The sequence below is a fragment of the Acinonyx jubatus genome, chromosome A2 (assembly GCF_027475565.1).
Source record: "Acinonyx jubatus isolate Ajub_Pintada_27869175 chromosome A2, VMU_Ajub_asm_v1.0, whole genome shotgun sequence".
Taxonomy (NCBI): Eukaryota; Metazoa; Chordata; class Mammalia; order Carnivora; family Felidae; genus Acinonyx; species Acinonyx jubatus.
Window position 1 is genome coordinate 17,876,481 of NC_069383.1, and position 18,009 is coordinate 17,894,489.

Sequence of the window (18,009 nt, forward strand, 5' to 3'; positions counted from 1 at the left end):
AGATCGGTGGGTTTTTTTAAATTTTTCTAATGTTTATTTATTTTTGAGACAGAGAGAGACAGAGCATGAGCAGGGGAGGGGTAGAAAGAAAGGGAGAGACACTGAGAGAGAGAAACACAGAGAGAGAGGGAGACACAGGATCCGAAGCAGGCTCCAGGCTCTGAGTTGTTAGCATAGAGCCTGACGCGGGGCTCGAACTCACAAGCTGTGACATCATGACCTGAGCTGAAGTTGGACGCTGAACTGACTGAGCCACCCAGGCATCCCAGATCAGTGATTTTCAAATTTTATAGTCAAATTTGTTTTTCAAGCAACTTCTTGTAACGGATAAAAAAAAAAAAATTCAGTTCTGATCAAAGCAGAGAGACCTTGAGGTCTCTCCAGGGGCCATTGCACCCTGGGCACCACCTCTTTAGGTGGGAAACCATGCACATAAGTCATCCTAAAATGTCCTTCAAGCTCCGGCATTACACATCTACCATTTCGGAGAAGGTCAAGAAGGTATGAGACAAAAACCAAGGTGTCCATGGCAGTACTTTAAAAATGATCACGGGGGCGCCTGGGTGGCTCAGTCGGTTAAGCGGCCGACTTCGGTTCAGGTCATGATCTCGTGGTCCGTGAGTTCAAGCCCCGCGTCGGGCTCTGTGCTGACTGCTCGGAGCCCGGAGCCTGTTTCAGATTCTGTGTCTCCCTCTCTCTGACCCTCCCCCATTCATGCTCTCTCTCTCTCTGTCTCAAAAATAAATAAACGTTAAAAAAAATTAAAAAAAAATGATCACGGACCTTAAATGTTCTCACCACGAAAAAGAAATGATAATTACGTAACACGATAGAGGTGTTAGCTAACTCCACAGTGGTGATCTTATTGCAATACAGAAGGCCATCGAATCAAATCGTCACGTTGTACACACCTTAAACCTACACGATGTTATATGTCAATTAGACCTCAATAAAAATAGTCATCCCCAAAAAGATCATAGGAAAACACTACCATTTTGCTCAGGAGAATCAAAGCGGTTTGGTCCCAGGTCTAGCTAGACATAGCCCAGAAATTGGGGTGTCATGAATGTGACTGGGAGGAGAGGGTCACCTGTGGGTCCCTGGATGGTTACCTGCATATACAATACCCCCGTGCCACAGCACTGCTCTGCTTCTGCCCCTCACAATCCGCTGACCCTGCCACCTGGGGAAGGCTCTCAGAGCCGGCCCCAGGCACCAACATGGCGAGGTCCAGCTCAGGGGAAGGGCAGCAAGTGACACTCAGCCCGGACACCACAATGACTCTGCTGTCCTGAAGGCAAGGCTGGGCTGCCAGCCCCAGCGTCTGGTCTGCCAGCCAAGCCTCCTGGCTCTTCCTGCAGTCTACACCCCTGGCTCTGCTGTGTGTGTGTGTGTGTGTGTGTGTGTGTGTGTGTGTGTTGATGCGGACAGCAGCCAGCTCTCTGCCGGGCTCTCTAACAAGTTCCACGAGTCTGTTTGCTAAAGAAAAATTCCAGTGGGTCCATCCAACACATGGAACTCAAGTACAGAAATTATATTTATCCACCCCACTGCCAAGGAGATCACATGCCCCGTGAGTCACTCCAGATGTGCTCAAAAACAGAGTCTCTCTGTGGAAGCCCGGTCCCCCAATCCCAGAGAGAGTCGAATTAGCAGAGGTCCCAATTCCTGTGTCCCCACCCCCCTAAGAGGCAGTCTCTGCCTCCACCCTTCTGGGGCAGGAAAGGACGCCTTTTGCACTTCTGTAAAGGGAAGGGGGGTAAGAACTCTACCTTCACACTGGGAGGACCAGCACGGGCATACCTGTAGCTCCTGAGGTCCCATTGGGTTCGAGGACAAGTGTCACCTTTTTGGAGCAAAAGATGTGTTGGAACACGCTGCTGCTTCTGCTGTTGTGTTATGATGCTCAGGCGGCGGTGTCCCACAGGTGGAGCAGGGGTAAGTTGCTCTGTATTTATTTGATGCTCATTATTCTTTCTCAAATGCAATTAGAAATCTGGGGGCGGGGGGGAGAATAAGGCAGTGGAAGGAAATTAGACGCCCGGCACACACACACACACCCCTCTTTTATCTCGTCTCTGCCAATTACATTATGCTTCTTGACAAGTCAGAAGGTGCTAGAAGGTGATGGGGGATGGGACACTGAAACACATCAAAGCCGCTGAGGGATCTGGGTGGAGGTGGAGAATGCAGAAAACAGCCCCTTCTGACACGCCAGAGCCAAGTTATCTTTGTTCCGTGGATGTGGGTAGTCTCCCTCCAGCCCCTCTGCCCGCCCACCCCCTGCTGCAGCCAGACAGGGCACGTGAACAGCAAGTACCAGGACGAACACCAGTATCCCGGGGCTCTGGGTGCTGGCTTGCAAAAGGCCTGCCACCTGGGGGACCCGACTAGGGGCCCTGGCCACGGGCTGGCCACATGGAGGTCTCCACACGGCTCCTGAGCTAGACTGGGCACATCTTTCCAGCTGGGGAGAGCCGGCCCAGTGGCAGGAGAGCAAGGGTGACCCTTAGCATTCACGTGTGTGCCAGACGGCTACTCCCACTGGCCCCGCAGTCCACCCCGGAGAGGAGGGAACCCGGCAAGGCTTTTCGCTCACAGCCGACTTCCTTCCCCTGGGGACCGCGTGGCACCTCTTCTCTGTGCCCAGGACCGGCTCCGGGTGGCAGATACTGGTCACCCATCCAGCCAATTACAGTTGATCACCGCTGGGGACCGAGGGAGCAGCAGTGAGGACCACTCCGTGCAGAGCTCAACCCGACGGTCTCCACTGCTTGAAATGGACTGAGGTCTCTCTCCCCAAGAGAGCTGGAAAGAGAAGTCAGGCTCATAGGTGTTTCTAGAGATCCAAAATAGAATGAGGACGGGCATGGCAGCGGGGGCACGGCAGAGGTGATGATGAGCCTCCGGGTTCTCAGGGAGAGTGTCGGGAAAGGAGCAGCCAGTGTGGAACAGAGAAGCACAGGGCAAACGGATGTGACACGGGCGGGGAGCAAAGCCACCGCGCTTATCTGAGGTTCTTATTCCCTCATTTTTAAGCTTGAGATCAGGGACTTGCCAGCTCTCTGAGCCGAGCTGTGAAGCAATTGTTGCCCAGAGACGAATAATTCATGTAGCGTTTTCCTTTTATTTTATTTTTTTTCCGTCTGGTAACATCACCCACACCCACACACACCTCTGCTCATGATACGCACAAACGTTGGAGGCGACACTTAGAAGGAGAGCAAAGAGATCTTGGCATTACATTCGGCCCCTTGCCCCTGCGCGACACTGGGGGCCTTCCTTAATTTGTCTCTTAGAGAAAGATGACAACATCCACCCTCCTAATGCACAGGCTGTTAGAAAGGCAAATGAGATAATCTGACTTGTAACAAGGCTTGGAAACTTCAGAGGCACATCATGAGCTTTCCCCGCAAGCAACCCAGAGATTTCAGTTCTGCCTCTAATTGGTCGTGTGACGTCTGGCAAGCTTCTTAACCTCTCCGAGCTTTGGTTCACTAACAAGTCGCGTATTAACAGTAACAAAATTTATCTTCCCCGCTTCGTGGTGAAGGTCACATTCAAAGTGTAAACAAGACGCTTTGTACGCCATGAAGAACCTTCTAAATGTGAGCTGTCACCTCCCACTTAAACCTCTGAAAAAAACTTCATGGAGGAAGTTTGGGGTGCTCAACCGAGGGTTCTGCAGCAGCAGCAGCCTGGGACCAAGTGGCTGCCCCGGGCCTCCCCGGGGAAGGTCTGCCCCCTGCATAATAATAACAAATCCATCTGGAGACGGGAAGTCAGCACTGGTGAAACAGAGGACACGATGAGGCATCCGTGTTAAGCGCGAGATTAGTGGTTCCCGTCAGGGTTCGGACTCCACAAATGACAGAGTCCCGCAACCATCATCAAAAGTCTTCCACGTAGTTGATTTTTTTTTTTCATTTTTAACATTTTTTCCTAATTATAAAAGGAGGACCCAACTGTCCTTTTCTTTTAAAGACGGAATGAGAGTCACGCCCAAGTACACAGCAATTTTTCCAAACGTACTTAACTGTTCCTTTGGCCTTCATCCTTACCCCAACCCCCACCCCCACGCCAGCACCCCGGCCTCCACCCTCCCCCACCCTCTGCCCCCAAGCGGAAATGTAGAAATAAACCCAGAAGGAACACACCCTCTGTCCCAAGGCTCTCCCAGCTTCTCCCAAGGAGTGCTCTCTAGGATTCCGCCCTGGGAGGCAGCTTTCCGGGCCAGCCAGGCTCTTCCGGCCCCACCAACTTGACCGACCTGATGACTCACCTGTGGTTCGGGAGGCCAGCCTAGAAGCCGGACACGCCTGGCCCAACTCCCTGCGCCCTCAGGGCCTGCCAGAGCTCCATTTGGGGGGCTGAGGGGAGCTAACCAGTCTTTAAAAACAAAAAGAGGAAAGTATATATTAGAATGTACACATTAAATATCTGTTTTTATTAAACACACGTAAATTATTCTTTTTAAAGCAGGCTAATAGAGAAGGATGGCCCTTTAGTTACCTGGTGGGATTTATGGCATCTTTACGTGTCCCTTTTAGCGTGTGTGCTTTCAACCACGAATGTTCCATGAAGGGAAGGGCCGGTGATCAGTGTTCAGTAAGTCCTGACTGACTGACGGGACTGAGATAACTGAGCGCACCTGCGTGGCCGCAGTAACCCCCCCCCCCCCCCCCACTGGCAGGTGCTATTCTGACCATCCACGGGGGAGGGAACCAGAGGATGAGGCAGTTGATGAGCCCCAGGTCCCTCCGCCGGAAGGACACAGCTGGATTTTGTCCCTCAGCCCAGCATCAGCATCTATGGCATCAGAGTCTGCCCGGTGCTCCCACGTCCCCTCCGGGTGCTCCCGGCAGCCCTAAGCTCCCCCAAGGGGGTGGGGCAGTCTGGCCCTTTCAGAAACACTCCCACAGAGGACCCCAACACGCGGGGCCAAGGTCCTGGCTCCCTCAGCACGCCACTGGGTTTCCAAAGGGTTGGCCCGGGAGCAGAAAAGTAAGTGGCATCGATAAGATCTCCCAAAAGATCTTTTGTAAATGAGAGGTTTTTTTTCCCCTCCACACCCACTATCATTTGCACTGAGTTGCTTTCACGGATTCATTAAAAATGTGGTTGTACTTTGGCTTGATATGGTGTGCAGTTGGAATCCTTCCCAACAAGCTCTCTGCGACAAGTGCTGTGTGGTTATGTGGAAACCGTGGTTGGCCTTAATACCATCCTGTTCTACTGAGCACATTTGGAAGATGGGGAGGGGGGTGGGGTGGGTGGAGATTTTGCCCCAGATCACAAGAAGTCAGAGAGAAGGTCAGGTCACAAAGCAAAGACAGGCTCTTCCATGTAAGGGGGCTTCTGTCCCTGGGTCTGGGTGAGACAGCTTGGACAGCTCAAGGTAGGTGGGGGCGGAGGAGGAGGGGGAGGGACAGGTGCCAGCCTTGACCGAGATCATTCAAAGTAGCTTCTCCCAGGGGTGCCTGGATGGCTCAGTCGGTTAAGTGTCTGGGTCTTGGTTTTGGCTCAGGTCATGATCTCATGGTTCCTGGGTTCGAGCCCAGCATCAGGCTCAGTGCTGACAGTGCAGAGCTTGCGTAGGATTCTCTCTCTCCCTCTCTCTCTGCCCCTGCCCCCTCTTGCACGCACACTACCTCCATCTCTCTCTCTCTCCCCCTCAAAAGAAATAAACTTAAAAAAAAAAAAAAAAAAAAGGAGCTTCTCCCAAGCAGGGATAAGGACTCCTCAGAGATAAAGGGAGGGTGTGGTAGAGACAGGAGACCACACCAGCCTTTTGATATTCAGCCGGCACCTGGAATTGCAAATAAGTTCTAGAACCATCCTGTTAGAAAAGAAGGCTTTAGTAAAGCGCTCTGTTTGAAAAGAATGGAGGGGGGTGACAAGGGTAGTTCATGTGTTTCTATGGACCATCAGTTCATTCAACAGGTGTGGGCAGGAGGCTTCCCACTGGGAACACAGCAGCAAACAAAACAGACATGATCCCATGCTCTCAGGGAGCTGACATTCTAGTGAGGGAAACAGACAATAAACACCTATACAAATAAGACATCTGGTTTGTTTGAGGACAATAAATTAGGGACGGAGTAGAGAGGATTATATTCTTAAATAGAGACGTGAGGGAGGGTCTCCCTAAAGAGGTGCCTAAAGGCCTGAAGGAAGCAAGGGCACGAGCCACTCAGTTGCCGGAGAAAGAGTATTCGAGGCAGAGGAAATGGAAGTGCAAAGGCCCCGTGGTAGAAGCAGGTGCGGCATGCTCAAGGAACGATGAGGCCCACAGCTGGGGTGGCGTGATCCCAGGGAGAATGACGAGCGAGTTCAGAGAGGTAGGAAGAGGTCAAGTCTTGTAGCGACTGCTCGCCCTCTGGAGAGCTTGGGTTTTTACTCTGAGCGAGATTGAAGCCACCGAGGGTTCTGGCCAGAGGAGTGACAGCATCTGACCTATGTTTTCCCTTTAGTGGTTGTATTAAGAATAGAATGACGGGGGGAGCCAAGGATGGAAGCGGAGACACCACTAGGAGAGGTGCTCACAGCCGGAGCCAGGGGTCGAGCAGAGATGTTGCAAGAAGCAGCCAGACTCCGGGTATATTTTGAAGGTAGAGCCCACAAGATTTGCTGATTGGTTGGCTGTAAGATGTGAAATAGAAAAGTCCAGGTGTCTGGCCTGAGCAACTGAGAGAGATGGGGACTAGACAAAGAAGGAAGGGTATGGGTGGGGGGGGAGATGGGTTTGTATGTGTGTGATGTGTGTGCATTTGTGTGTGTGTGTGTGTGTGTGTGTTGGGGTTGGGCCTGGGTGTGGGGTCAGGAGAGATGAATGGGCAAGGCGATGCCTGCAGGTGGTCGGGGGCATGGATGTCTGGTCTGGAATATGAAGTTGAAAGTCAGCACGGAAGTGAGTGTGGCCGGAAGACATCAGAGAGCCGAAGACGAGGCCAGGACTCCGCAATGCGAAGAGGTGGGTGAGAACGAAGGGCAGCCAGTGAAGAGGGGTTTCTTTTTCTAAGATAGAAAGAGACCAGTTGTCATGCTGATGCCAATGATCCAGTAAGGAGGGGAACGTCAATTAACGATGCAGGCGAGAAAAGGTGGAAAGGCTGAAGGCCATCTTCCGTGGAGACTTCCGCACACCCACGTGGAGCACGGACACAATAGCAGAGAAGTCAGAGTGTGCGGACAAGAGACAGGCAACAGGTTTAAGGAAAGGGCGGAAGGTGTGAAACCAAGTGAGAGGAACCGGGAAGTATGGGTAATGGTCGGGCAGCATTTAAAGGCCCAGATGAGGGGGCCCCTGGGTGGCTCAGTCGGTGAAGCGTCCGACTTCAGCTCTGGTCATGATCTCACGGTCCGTGGGCTCAAACCCCGCGTCAGGCTCTGGGCTGACAGCTTGGAGCCTGGAGCCTGCTTCGGATCCTGTGTCTCCCTCTCTCTCTGCCCCTCCCCCACTCACACTCTCCGTCTCTAAATAAACGTTAAAAAAAAATTTCACATAAAGGCCCACGTGAGGATAACGATCATGAACTCAAAAGGAGACCGTCTAACATGGGTGTGTTTTCCTCTGGCCGCATTTCAGGTGAACAGGTGCAGCAGTTGAATAGGCGAAGAGATGGGGTGTCATTTTGCCAAGCGGTCACAAAGGAACAAAGAGAGAGCAAAGGAGTGGGCGGTCTATGTAAGAGAGCAATCATAGGCCTGTAGTAATTTGACCTTGCGTCTCACATTATTGTAAGTAGGAGATTTTTAAAGATTGTGCGTGACTCATTTCAGAATCTGTTTTATACCACATGCATTCATCATTAACTACATTATCCTTCCCCGAGCCCAGTCTTTGGGCCGATACGCCTACAAAAAAGACAGCACTGTTCTCCCTACTGGCGAGATTGGGTTTTGGAGCCCACGAAGCCTGGCTTTCATCTCAGTCCCACGGCAAACAAATTGGGTGGCCCGGGGCAAGTTTCTTAACCTCCCCGTTTCTTCATCTATGACATGGCAAGTTAGTGCTTACCTCACAAGGTACGTGTGGAAAGCCCAAAGCACGCCGATGAGCACACAGTGGGCTCGTGCACAGTTAGGGTATCTGAGCTCCACATTTTAACAACTTTGGTCCGCAGCCCAGATGTGTCCCTCGGCAAAAGACGTGGACAGAACAGGCCCCGACACATGACGCTCGAGTCTCTGGACTCTGTTCCCGGGCTTCTTGGTGCACGGGCATAACCTTTAGCAAGTGAGTCATTTGCTCTGTGCTGGTCTGTCCAATGTATCACAGAGCCTCAATTTCCCCCCGAAGGCTCGTTTGTCCAGGGAGTCAGGGAACTGGGGAGAAGCCCATGGTCTTCCTGCCCTGCGACCAGCCATACAGGAGACCTTTGCGCGAGGAGACGTGGAAGTCTCCGACGTCCCCTGGTGGCGCGGAGTGGTCCTCGCGAGCACATTCGCATCCTGGAAGAGTAGGCTAGGTGTGTCGGGTGGAGAAGAAGAAAACATAGTGGCCCAGCTTTACATCAACCAAAAGGCACGTAAAGTCAGTGATTTTGACACGCCTGTCCCTGTAGCCTTCCCGCCTGAGGCTCAACATTCAGGTGGTGCCTAGGAGGGAGTGGGACCCTTCTGCCAGTCTCTAGCTTCCCCTGCTGTCCCCTCTTTCAGAGAAGGTGCTGTTGCTCACGGCCATCCAGTGAGGGCACTCTGGTCTCCCTCTCCTCCGCCTAGGGAAGACTGTGCTGCCCCAAACCATTGACTAATCACTCTCCGTGAGGACACAGCCTTACAACGACCCCCATAAATGTAGGGGTGAGGTGGAGGAAGAGAGGAAAAACCCCAGCAAAGCCTGAGGAGTCTCCATGGCGGTTCTGTTTTTGTTGGGATTTTGCTTTCTCTTTTTTAATGTTTATTTATTCTTGAGAGAGAGAGAGAGAGAGAGAGAGAAGGAGAGTGTGAATGGGGAGGGGCAGAGTGAGAGAGAGACGGAGTCCAAAGCAGGCTCCAGGCTCCGAGCTGTCAGCACAGAGCCCAACGCGGGGCTAGAACTCACGAACCACAAGATAACGCCCTGAGTGGAAGCCGGACGCTTAACCGACAGAGCCGCCCAGACGCCCCTTGTTGGGCTTTAAAAAAAAAAAAAATACGTGGTTTGTTTTTAAAATCATCCCCAAATATACATTGAGGCTTCCCTTAAAGCCCAGTGTTATGCAGACATCAAGGTCAAACAGGGGAAGCAGAAACTTCTTCCCTCCCTCGCTCCCGGGAGCTGGCAACCAGAACGAACACTTTCAGGGTGACGGACGGCAAGATGTGAAATGTGTAGAAAGGATGCCGAGGGCCTAAGGAGATGAAGAAGGACGGTGGACAGCGGGGTCGCGGGGAAGGGCTTCCTGGGGGAATGAGGCTGTTGGTCTACCCATGAGGGAGCAAGTCTGGTTCAAAGCCTCACCCACAGACACCTCTGAGAGTGGGTCTGCTCTTGCTTTGGCCATTTTCACTTCCGGCAGAGTCCGGCCTTCACTGTCGGAGACCAGAACATCTGGAGTGACTGCATATTTCACTTTACGCCCAAATGTTTTGACACGGACCAGACATAGCTTATTTCTCACGCGCTGCCTCCAGCATCTCCGTGAAGGCACATTCCTCCTCTCCAGGCCTCTCCTGGCTTACGGGAAATCAGACCTGGGCAACTGCCGAGCCTCTGAGATGTCTGGCCGGGGGCTGGCTACACTTCCACACCCATGGCGGTAGAAAACACCTGCCCAACATACCGCCAGTGGGAGGAGAACCAGCAGAATGCAGTGGAAGTGGGTAGAACAGGACAGCAAGGAGGGAGGGGGCCATCTTTCAGAATTCCATGTTCCTCCCACACTGTCTGGGGCAATCATCAGTCCCTGGGTCTAGAGGCTGAAGCTATTTCTAACAATCTTCGCTCTTTTAAGAAGACTAAGAGTAAGAGCTATTGGAAACAACAGTGTTTTCATTATTAAGCTGAGCTTTGAATCTAGAAGTGTTTTCTTCCCATTCTTTGAGAGCTCAGGGTCCACGTGGGGCATGTGAGTCAAAGAAGGGTCGGTATTCACGGGGAGACGATTTCGCTGCGAAGAACTTCCCAGAAGGCAGCCGTCCCAAGTCTGAGATGACAGGACACAGAAAGGACTCCACGCCCAGGACATTTATTTCCTCTCATCCCCTTTACCTGCTGGGGTGTGAATTTGGGGTGGGGGGGGGACAGTGTGAATTATTTTAAGGGAACAATACTTGTAATTTTACTATAAGAGAAGAATCCCGCTAGGGAGAAGAATGAAAGTAAAGTTGTTCTCAGATCCCGAGAACGGAATTTCATCCACCCCTTCAGGGTAAGAAGAAAAGAAGGGCACACAGAAGGAAGAACCCCTGAGCTAACCTGAGAGTGGTCATATAGCCTGGGCAGCTCCTTCTATACATCAGGTCAAACAGCCTCTGATTCTCAACCTTGGCTACCATTAGACGCTGCCATTCGAAGCCTAGGAAGCTTTGAAAAAAAATCCTCCTGTCCCCTTTGTACCCTAGTTCAATTGAACCAGGACCCAGGCACCAGTATTTTTTAAAGCCCCTTGGGTGATTCTCCCATCCAAGTACTAACCAGGCCCGACCCTGCTTAGCGCGCGAGATCAGGCGTGCTCAGGGTGGTATGGCCGTAGACCTCCCCCCAACCCCTCTGGGTGATTCTAATGTGCAGTCAAGGTTGCAAACCGGTAGAGCTGGAGATGCCTCACTCTCCTGAGCCCCACCTGAAACAACAGTTAACAGGGACAAAGGCCTTCTCAAGCCCCCAAATCCACGATTCCGTGGGAAGCTGGCACTTCACTGGCAAAGAAAACAAATTTTGCTAAAATGCCGGGCCAGGAAATATTGCTCTGCAACTCCCAGGCTCCTCTCCCCCAAATCCTCTGGGGAGGCAGAGCCGGCCAGTCAGCCCCTCAAGGCCTCGTTCCACGCAGGGACTTGGTCAGCCAACAGCTGCACCTTGCACACACCCTGGAAGCCTGCCAGGCCCTGCTGGAGGTGCAGAAACACAAAACCATATGGGTCGTAGCCTGTGAGAAACACGTGGTCAAGATAAGAAATGAGTTACGGGGGAAATGATATCATAGCAATACTACAGCCAGCCAGCTTTTTCCAGGAAGTGGGAGATTCCTACCAATGCGCTTTTCAGGAAATGTCCCCTATGTTGAAGATGCTTCATTTTTATCCCTTCCAAAAGAAAGTCTTCTAGGGGCGCCTGGGTGGCACAGTCGGTTAAGCGTCCGACTTCAGCCAGGTCATGATCTCGCAGTCCGTGAGTTCGAGCCCCGCGTCAGGCTCTGGGCTGATGGCTCGGAGCCTGGAGCCTGTTTCCGATTCTGTGTCTCCCTCTCTCTCTGCCCCTCCCCCGTTCATGCTCTGTCTCTCTCTGTCCCAAAAATAAATAAACGTTGAAAAAAAAATTTTTTAAACAAAAAAAGAAAGTCTTCTAAAATGCTTACGCAGTGCCCTACTTCTTTAGCCACAGTACCCTGGGCGTCCCTGGACCCTTTCTTGATGGCCCCGGGGGCACCGTTATCAAGAAGGAGAGCGGTCACATATGGTTATGCAATTCGCGCACTGCGCAACTTCAGGGGGCGCCACTTACCTGGACACGGCTTGGATGTTTACAGTTGGTTCCCCAGTTTTCTGCCAGGGCACAAGCAAGTGTCTTGAAGAAGAGGGTCCCTTCGTTTATTTGCAGACAGCAGGGTTACCAATCATTTCTGCGCAACGCCCTGGTACAAGGTGGGGCTGTGGGGTGAACGGGGCTGTCTGCTCCTACCCAAGACCATCCTGGAGAACTGGGATTCATAACGCTTACACCCATACCCTACCTTAGTCTGTCTTCTTCACCTGCCCTCTGTCAGTTCCTAATTCTGCCACCCCCTCCACCCCTCAGCTCATCCGTCTTCCTCCAGGTACCACCTCCAAATGCAGTATCTCCAAAAACACTGGCGAACCAACGACTGCACGCCACGTGCCCCTCTCAGCCCGCCCCCAGGGGAAGCCCTGAGCTCTGCTTCACACACCCCTAGGGCCAAGTGTCAGGGGCTTGTGGCGGCTCTCTGCCTTTCCTTTGTCACCTGTGTCCAGCGTCTTGGCAGCTCGATTTCAGATGGCTGGGGAACAGCCAGACGTCTGATCCTCTGATTAAAAGGGCTGTCAATAAATATAAACCAGCATTTTGTATTAACAAAGGGAACGGTGTTATTAGAGAACTCATTTGTTGAACAGGGGGCGGGGCGGGGGGCAGCAGGGAGGGCTGTCCGCTCATTTCTGTTCTGTTTTATTTTGCTTTACATAAATTCCCTAAGGTATCCATATCCCTAGACATCTAGTTTTTCATAGCTTTCTGGGATGATTCTGATGAGCAGCGGGTTTGAAATCACTGGTCTGAAATAGTAACATGGGACATGCCTGGGAGCCCTCTGGGGCGCACCAGAGTCATCTGCCCCTTTTTCCTGCTTCACGTCCACCACCACGTGGAGTCAGTCACTTTCAAGACGGGCCGGCCCACCTCCAGGTCAGCGGGGGTGGGGAGAAGGCCATGTGCACAAGCAGCCTCTCGAACTAACTCCTGTCTTTTGCAGCCATGCTCTTTCCTGCTGCGCATCGGCCAAAGAGATCCTCATCCATGCCCCTGAATCCCGTCCTGCAGAGCTCCCTGGAGGACGTAGAACTGCTCTACGAGGTAGGAGGACAAGAAAGTGGTCAATTCAAGTCACGCAAAAGGCGTCGCACCTTCGCTGTGATTTTTGGCAAAGGGACCTAAGTCCCTGAAAATGAGTGGCCCCTGCTGTCATAGGGCCTGATCTAGACCAGTTTGTGGATTCATCGAATCCTTCCCATCCCACAGTAAGGTATTCCTCATATCTCCTCCCTTTCCCACACGCCGTGACAGGGAATGATGGCATTGCAGGGTTCAGTCCAGGCAAAATTCGAGATTTCCGAGTACCAGCACCCGAGCTGCAGAGCAGAGCCACGTTCCCCAGCAAAGGCTCAGGGGTGCTCAGGCAACGCCACCCCGATTGTCTCAGTAGAGCCATGTCTCCAGTAACTATATGCTTCTGACAGTCTGGGGCCACCCCGAAGGCTCTCTTCCTCTGCCTCGCTCACCTTTGCCGCCAATACCCCACTCCTTCTCCAAACCACAGGCAAATCCCCCAAGGCTGCCTGGATTGGCTCAGTGGGGAAATTCCAGGATCGCCATCGGCTGTGCGACCTTGCATATGCCCCCATTGCTCTCTGGGGCTGAATCTCCTCAACTGTTAAATGAGGAACCACAATGATCTCCCAAATCCCCCTCCTGCCTTGACATCCTCCCACATCCTCCACGTACCAGAACTTTCGGGTTAAGAAAGAGATGGCCTGCTGCAGCCAAGCAGTTGAGCTGGGGGGAGGAGGGAGAGATTTCAGATCCTGCCACGGGGAACAAACCTGGCCACGTCTGGAACTTGGGAGTCACGTGAACAGATCTGTTCTAGAAAGATAGCAGAGAACAGCATGGAAGATGGATTAGAGCCAGGGGGAGTCAGAGACAAAGAAGAGAGTTAGAACTCTGAGTCCAAGAGGTATTTACTACATTCCTCATATGAGCCTGGTCCTGAGCAGGGGTTGCGTGTGGCTTACCCCACCCTACACTTAAAGAACAGGTGATAAATGAGAACAAATCCCTGTGTCCCACTTAATTCCTCGTACAATTCTCTGCATCCTTCAGATTCAGCTTTTGATTTTAAATTACCCCAAGCCGTCAGCGCATGCTTTAGAAGATCTTCGGTGGGTGGGGGGGGGGGGGGGAGAAAGGGAATCAGGGGTTGGTCCAGGGCACTCATAACAGTAAGTCAGTCGCTTAAATAGTGGCATTGTACCAGCCACAGTGTTAGACGTTGTCCGTATTTGCCTTACTTATTTCTCCCAACCTCCCAGTGAAGTACTGTTACTAACCATTTCACACAGGAGGAAAGTGAGGCTCAGAGAAGTTAAGTAGCTCATCCAGGGTTACACAGCTAGTGGGAAGGTCAGAACTGGAACCCAGGTCTCTTGGATTCCAAAGCTCTTTCCTCGTCTGTCTCCCTCAATGAACACACGTGGTAACGAATACACTGGTGTCCTCAGTGAAGCCTGAATGCTTCATGTCTTTCCACGCCCCGTGTCTCTCTCCAGTTCCTGCTAGCTGAACTTGACATCAGCCCCGACCTGAAGATCTCCATCAAGGACGAGGAGCTCTCCTCATTGAGGAAAGCCTCCGACTTCCGCACCATCTGCAATGACGTGATCCCCAAGCGCATCCCGGACATCCGCCGGCTGAGCGCCAGCCTCTCCAGCCACCCTGGCATCCTCAAGAAAGAGGACTTTGAAAGGACAGCGCTGACCCTGGCCTACACGGCCTACCGCACCGCCCTGTCCCAAGGGCATCAGAAGGACATCTGGGCCCAATCCCTCCTTAGCCTCTTCCAGGCCCTGAGGCATGACTTGATGCGGTCCTCGGGCCCCAGAGTGTCTCCCTGAGAGCCCGGCCCACGGCCACGGAGCAGGGACCAGCACACGCGGTAATCCAAACACTCTTCATTCTCTACTCCATTTACAGAGCCCTGCAACAAAGCACATGCCACCAACTCAGAGTAGCAGAGATAAAATAAGTAACCCCATGTCCTCTGCCCCTCATAGTTCCCTGACAAGCACATCTAATTCGTGTCACGGTGTGACCGGGGCTGCAAGAAAGGGCTAGCGTGGTCATTCAAGATGCCTCCAAAGGCCACCTGATTTGCCTGGTGACGCGCTGCATCACCGAGTGACCGCCATAAACACCCGAGGGCGAAGACAGAGCTAGAGGAGACGGCACAGAGGTTTGGGCATTGCGGGAAGATGGGGGGACAGAGATCAGGGCGTGAGGCCGAATGAACATCATTCCAAAGGTTCCACATAGTTAAGATACTTAAAACGAAAAGCTGGAGCTATAGCAAATAAACACTTTGTTAGCCAAAGATCCACGTGTCAACTTTTCCAAAAGTCACCAAGAAGCATCAGCCAGAAAATCAGTAATGTTGTGGCCTCTCTGTCTTGTCTCTTCTTCTCCGAAAGCGGATTTAATACAGAGGAGAAACACGGCGGGGGCCCACAGAGAGGCTGCAAACTGTCTGACCTCGTCTTCTGAACAGAGAAAGCACGCTGATGCAGAGAGGATCACCCCAGGAAGAGCTCCAAATACAAATGATTTTTTAGACAACAGAACTTACCCTTTCAAATGCCACAACCTTCATTTTAGCAATGCTGACTTGCTGTCTTTGTTAACCGTATGTACGTAACATCTTGAGCTTCTATTTAGGATCTTTGAAACGTTCTGATGAAGGAATTGGATAAAATAACCTCTAAGATCGCTCGACTTCCAAAAGTTCCACGATCACTGAACCAGCCGTGAGATAATCACAGGGGGGACACCGGGACCTAAGGGGTCTGCTGGACTGTTTGCGCCAAGCCCAGAAGGCCCCGGGGCTTGGCTGATTCTGTCGGGTGTGTGTCCTGCCTTCTGCACCGTGAGGCTGTAAGAGGGCGCTCCTCTTTCTTTCCAACACAACTTGCCCGTTGCAATTTGTTCTATTTTGGCTGCTCCCACCTAAGGGACAAAGCAGGGAGGCTTGTCATAATTCTGTGTTAAATCGGAGCTAGTAGGCGAAGGTCTCTGCTAGAGGGAGGCACTAGGCTCTAATATGGATTCCTCCCTGGCTCTCCTGACTTGAAAGCTGGGTTTTGGAGGCTAACGTTGCAAGAGGTCTAATCTTTGAATGAGTGACATCTTATCCGGCAAAATTTGATTCTGAAATGGGTATTTAACAACTGTCATTGGATGATGGCCTAAAGTTGATCTGGACTTCTTAAAAACTTTGAATAAGTCATTGCTTCGCAGCTGCATGATCCTTTTGGAGAAACAGTAGGATGTAGGACGAAGGTATTCATCATCAGAGAAAAATACAACATGGAAAAATCCTGATGTTCTCGGGCTCCGAAGATTAACGACTGCTGGTTTCTCTGGTCCTCATTCCCTGATTACACCACCCTTTTACGGCCCTCAAATGCAGTCTCTGATATACGCTTTTGGTTCCATTTTTCCCTTCCTGATATTCCATGTTCTCTTCGACCTGGTTTGTGTCTCTTCTGCCTTATCTTTGGGCCCAATTCTGATTATATTTGTATCCACTTCTCCCAGTCTCTTTTGGTGCACGTATGCTCACTCTAGCTCTGTCTGCTTGCACTCTGACACTGTCTTTCAGCCCCCTGTGGGTATCACTGTCTGACCAAAACAAAGGTCAACATACAGGGCCAGGAGTTCCCAAAAGGCCGATTAGCCTCATGGCTGCCTTCACTGTTTGTACTTTCTCTGGATGTGGGGTAGAGGAGGTTAGCAGAGGGCTCAATCCTTTGACATTGTGCAATACCCTGACATCAGTCTTGCATGCCACCCCGGGCCACCCCGGGCCTCCACCCCCATCAGGATGGATCTGAGAGCCTTTTTTCAGACACTGGTTAGACAGACCACCCTTGTAGTCCCTCCCTGTCATGTTCTGATATTCGCGGTCACTCCCAGTGGTAGGAGATTCGTGAATGGGAGGATGGTTCCCAGGACCAGTGATAACCTGGAGGTTCATTCACCCTGCAGCAAAAATTAAAGGCACTTTTGTACTCATGAATTGGGGCACATGTTTATGTGGCAATCAAGGACCAAGGGAAAAAGAAAAAAAAAAAAAGAAACAAGAAGGGCATGACTTTTTTAAAGACAAATGAAAATTTCATTTTCAGTAATTCCATGACACTATTAAATACTATTTGGGGCTGAATACAAATTAATTGTTTCCCACAAGAAGCTTTATCACAATAACTTCATTTATGCGGAAGATCAAATATAACACTCACCAATGCCACCAAAGACCTGACTCTTTGCTCAACAAACAGTGAAACAGGAGACTGGACAGAAAAAGACTGTCCCATTTCGCCTCACTGATCCCACACGGTAGCACCACATCACAACTGGATCACCTTTTGTCATAATTACGCATAGACAGAATAATTTGGGGCATGGTTTCTGTAGAGGAAATGTGCCTGTAACTTCTGGGACTAATTCTGCCATTTCTATACTGCTGGGAACTTGTAGGATCTAAAAATTCCGGAAGCTTCTTCTATCGTTGCTATCCTGGTGGCTACCTCTGGCGTCACTCAAGAGACGCTGAAAAACACCTGTATGGCTGAAACTTCCATTGCCCTCTCATCTCGCCTTGAATCTAAAAGAGAATCGCCTCAGTGGTAAATCAGTCAGAAGGTATTTCCACCGGTGGACCGGTCTAAAATTAAACACTTGTTAAATGTCTTTACATGGCACCCCTTAGTTTCCTAACCCATTTTAACGTCTCCTAATTTTTTGTGCGGTAAAGAAAAAAAAAAAAAGTAACGTGAAATTTACCATCTGAGTTGCCTATGTGTGCCGCACAGTGTTAGCTATAGGCACAGGGTGGTGTGACAGATCTCTAGGAATTTTCATTTTGCAAAGACGACCCCTCTGGAACAGTAACTCCCCTCTCTCCTCTCCCCCTCAGTGCCTGGCAACTGCCTTTCTACTTTCTAAGAGATTGACTACTTTAGATACCTCAGAGAAATGAAACCTGCCTTATATTTCTTAAGCATAGTATCCTGGAAAATGTTTTCTTCATCTGAAAAATGGATAGAGCCCTGAAGGAGAACTACTGGTCTTACCGTGTTGCTCACCTTCCCTAATTTTATTTAACAGTTATTCCTTTATGGTATAATAAAAATGTCATGATCGAGTTTACTAGGCTCAGTGGAATCTTTGTTATGTCAGATTATCTCGCCAAGGAATGTGATGTGGTCGGTCCATGGGTTTAACAGTGGATATTGATCTCCCCAGCGGTTAATTATTACCCAGCCTCTTTAATATTTGCCACCCAAACATCACGC

At 51.0% G+C, this 18,009-nt stretch overlaps 1 protein-coding gene and 1 long non-coding RNA gene across 4 annotated transcripts in view; one reads left to right on the forward strand and one right to left on the reverse strand.

The window, feature by feature from the left end:
• LOC113604166 (uncharacterized) overlaps positions 1-14,327 on the reverse strand; it is a 193,053-nt gene extending 178,726 nt beyond the window's left edge. Inside the window, exons 1-5 of one of the 3 annotated variants that reach the window (XR_008296614.1) lie at positions 11,651-14,327; positions 8,021-8,467; positions 4,283-4,389; positions 2,321-3,335; positions 1,804-1,996 (exon numbers count right to left, since the gene is read on the reverse strand). This is a non-coding gene — a long non-coding RNA (uncharacterized LOC113604166). The remainder of the gene's footprint in view (positions 1-1,803; positions 1,997-2,320; positions 3,336-4,282; positions 4,390-8,020; positions 8,468-11,650) is intronic. The other 2 variants (XR_008296615.1, XR_003426020.2) reach the window with 2 other exon arrangements.
• Positions 1,582-17,858, forward strand: FAM180A (family with sequence similarity 180 member A). The gene is made up of 3 exons (XM_015073067.3): positions 1,582-1,938; positions 12,636-12,736; positions 14,209-17,858. Exons 1-3 carry the CDS (start codon positions 1,863-1,865, stop codon positions 14,551-14,553), a joined length of 522 nt encoding a protein of 173 aa, XP_014928553.1. The 5' UTR covers positions 1,582-1,862; the 3' UTR covers positions 14,554-17,858.
• The last annotated feature ends 151 nt before the right edge of the window (positions 17,859-18,009 follow it).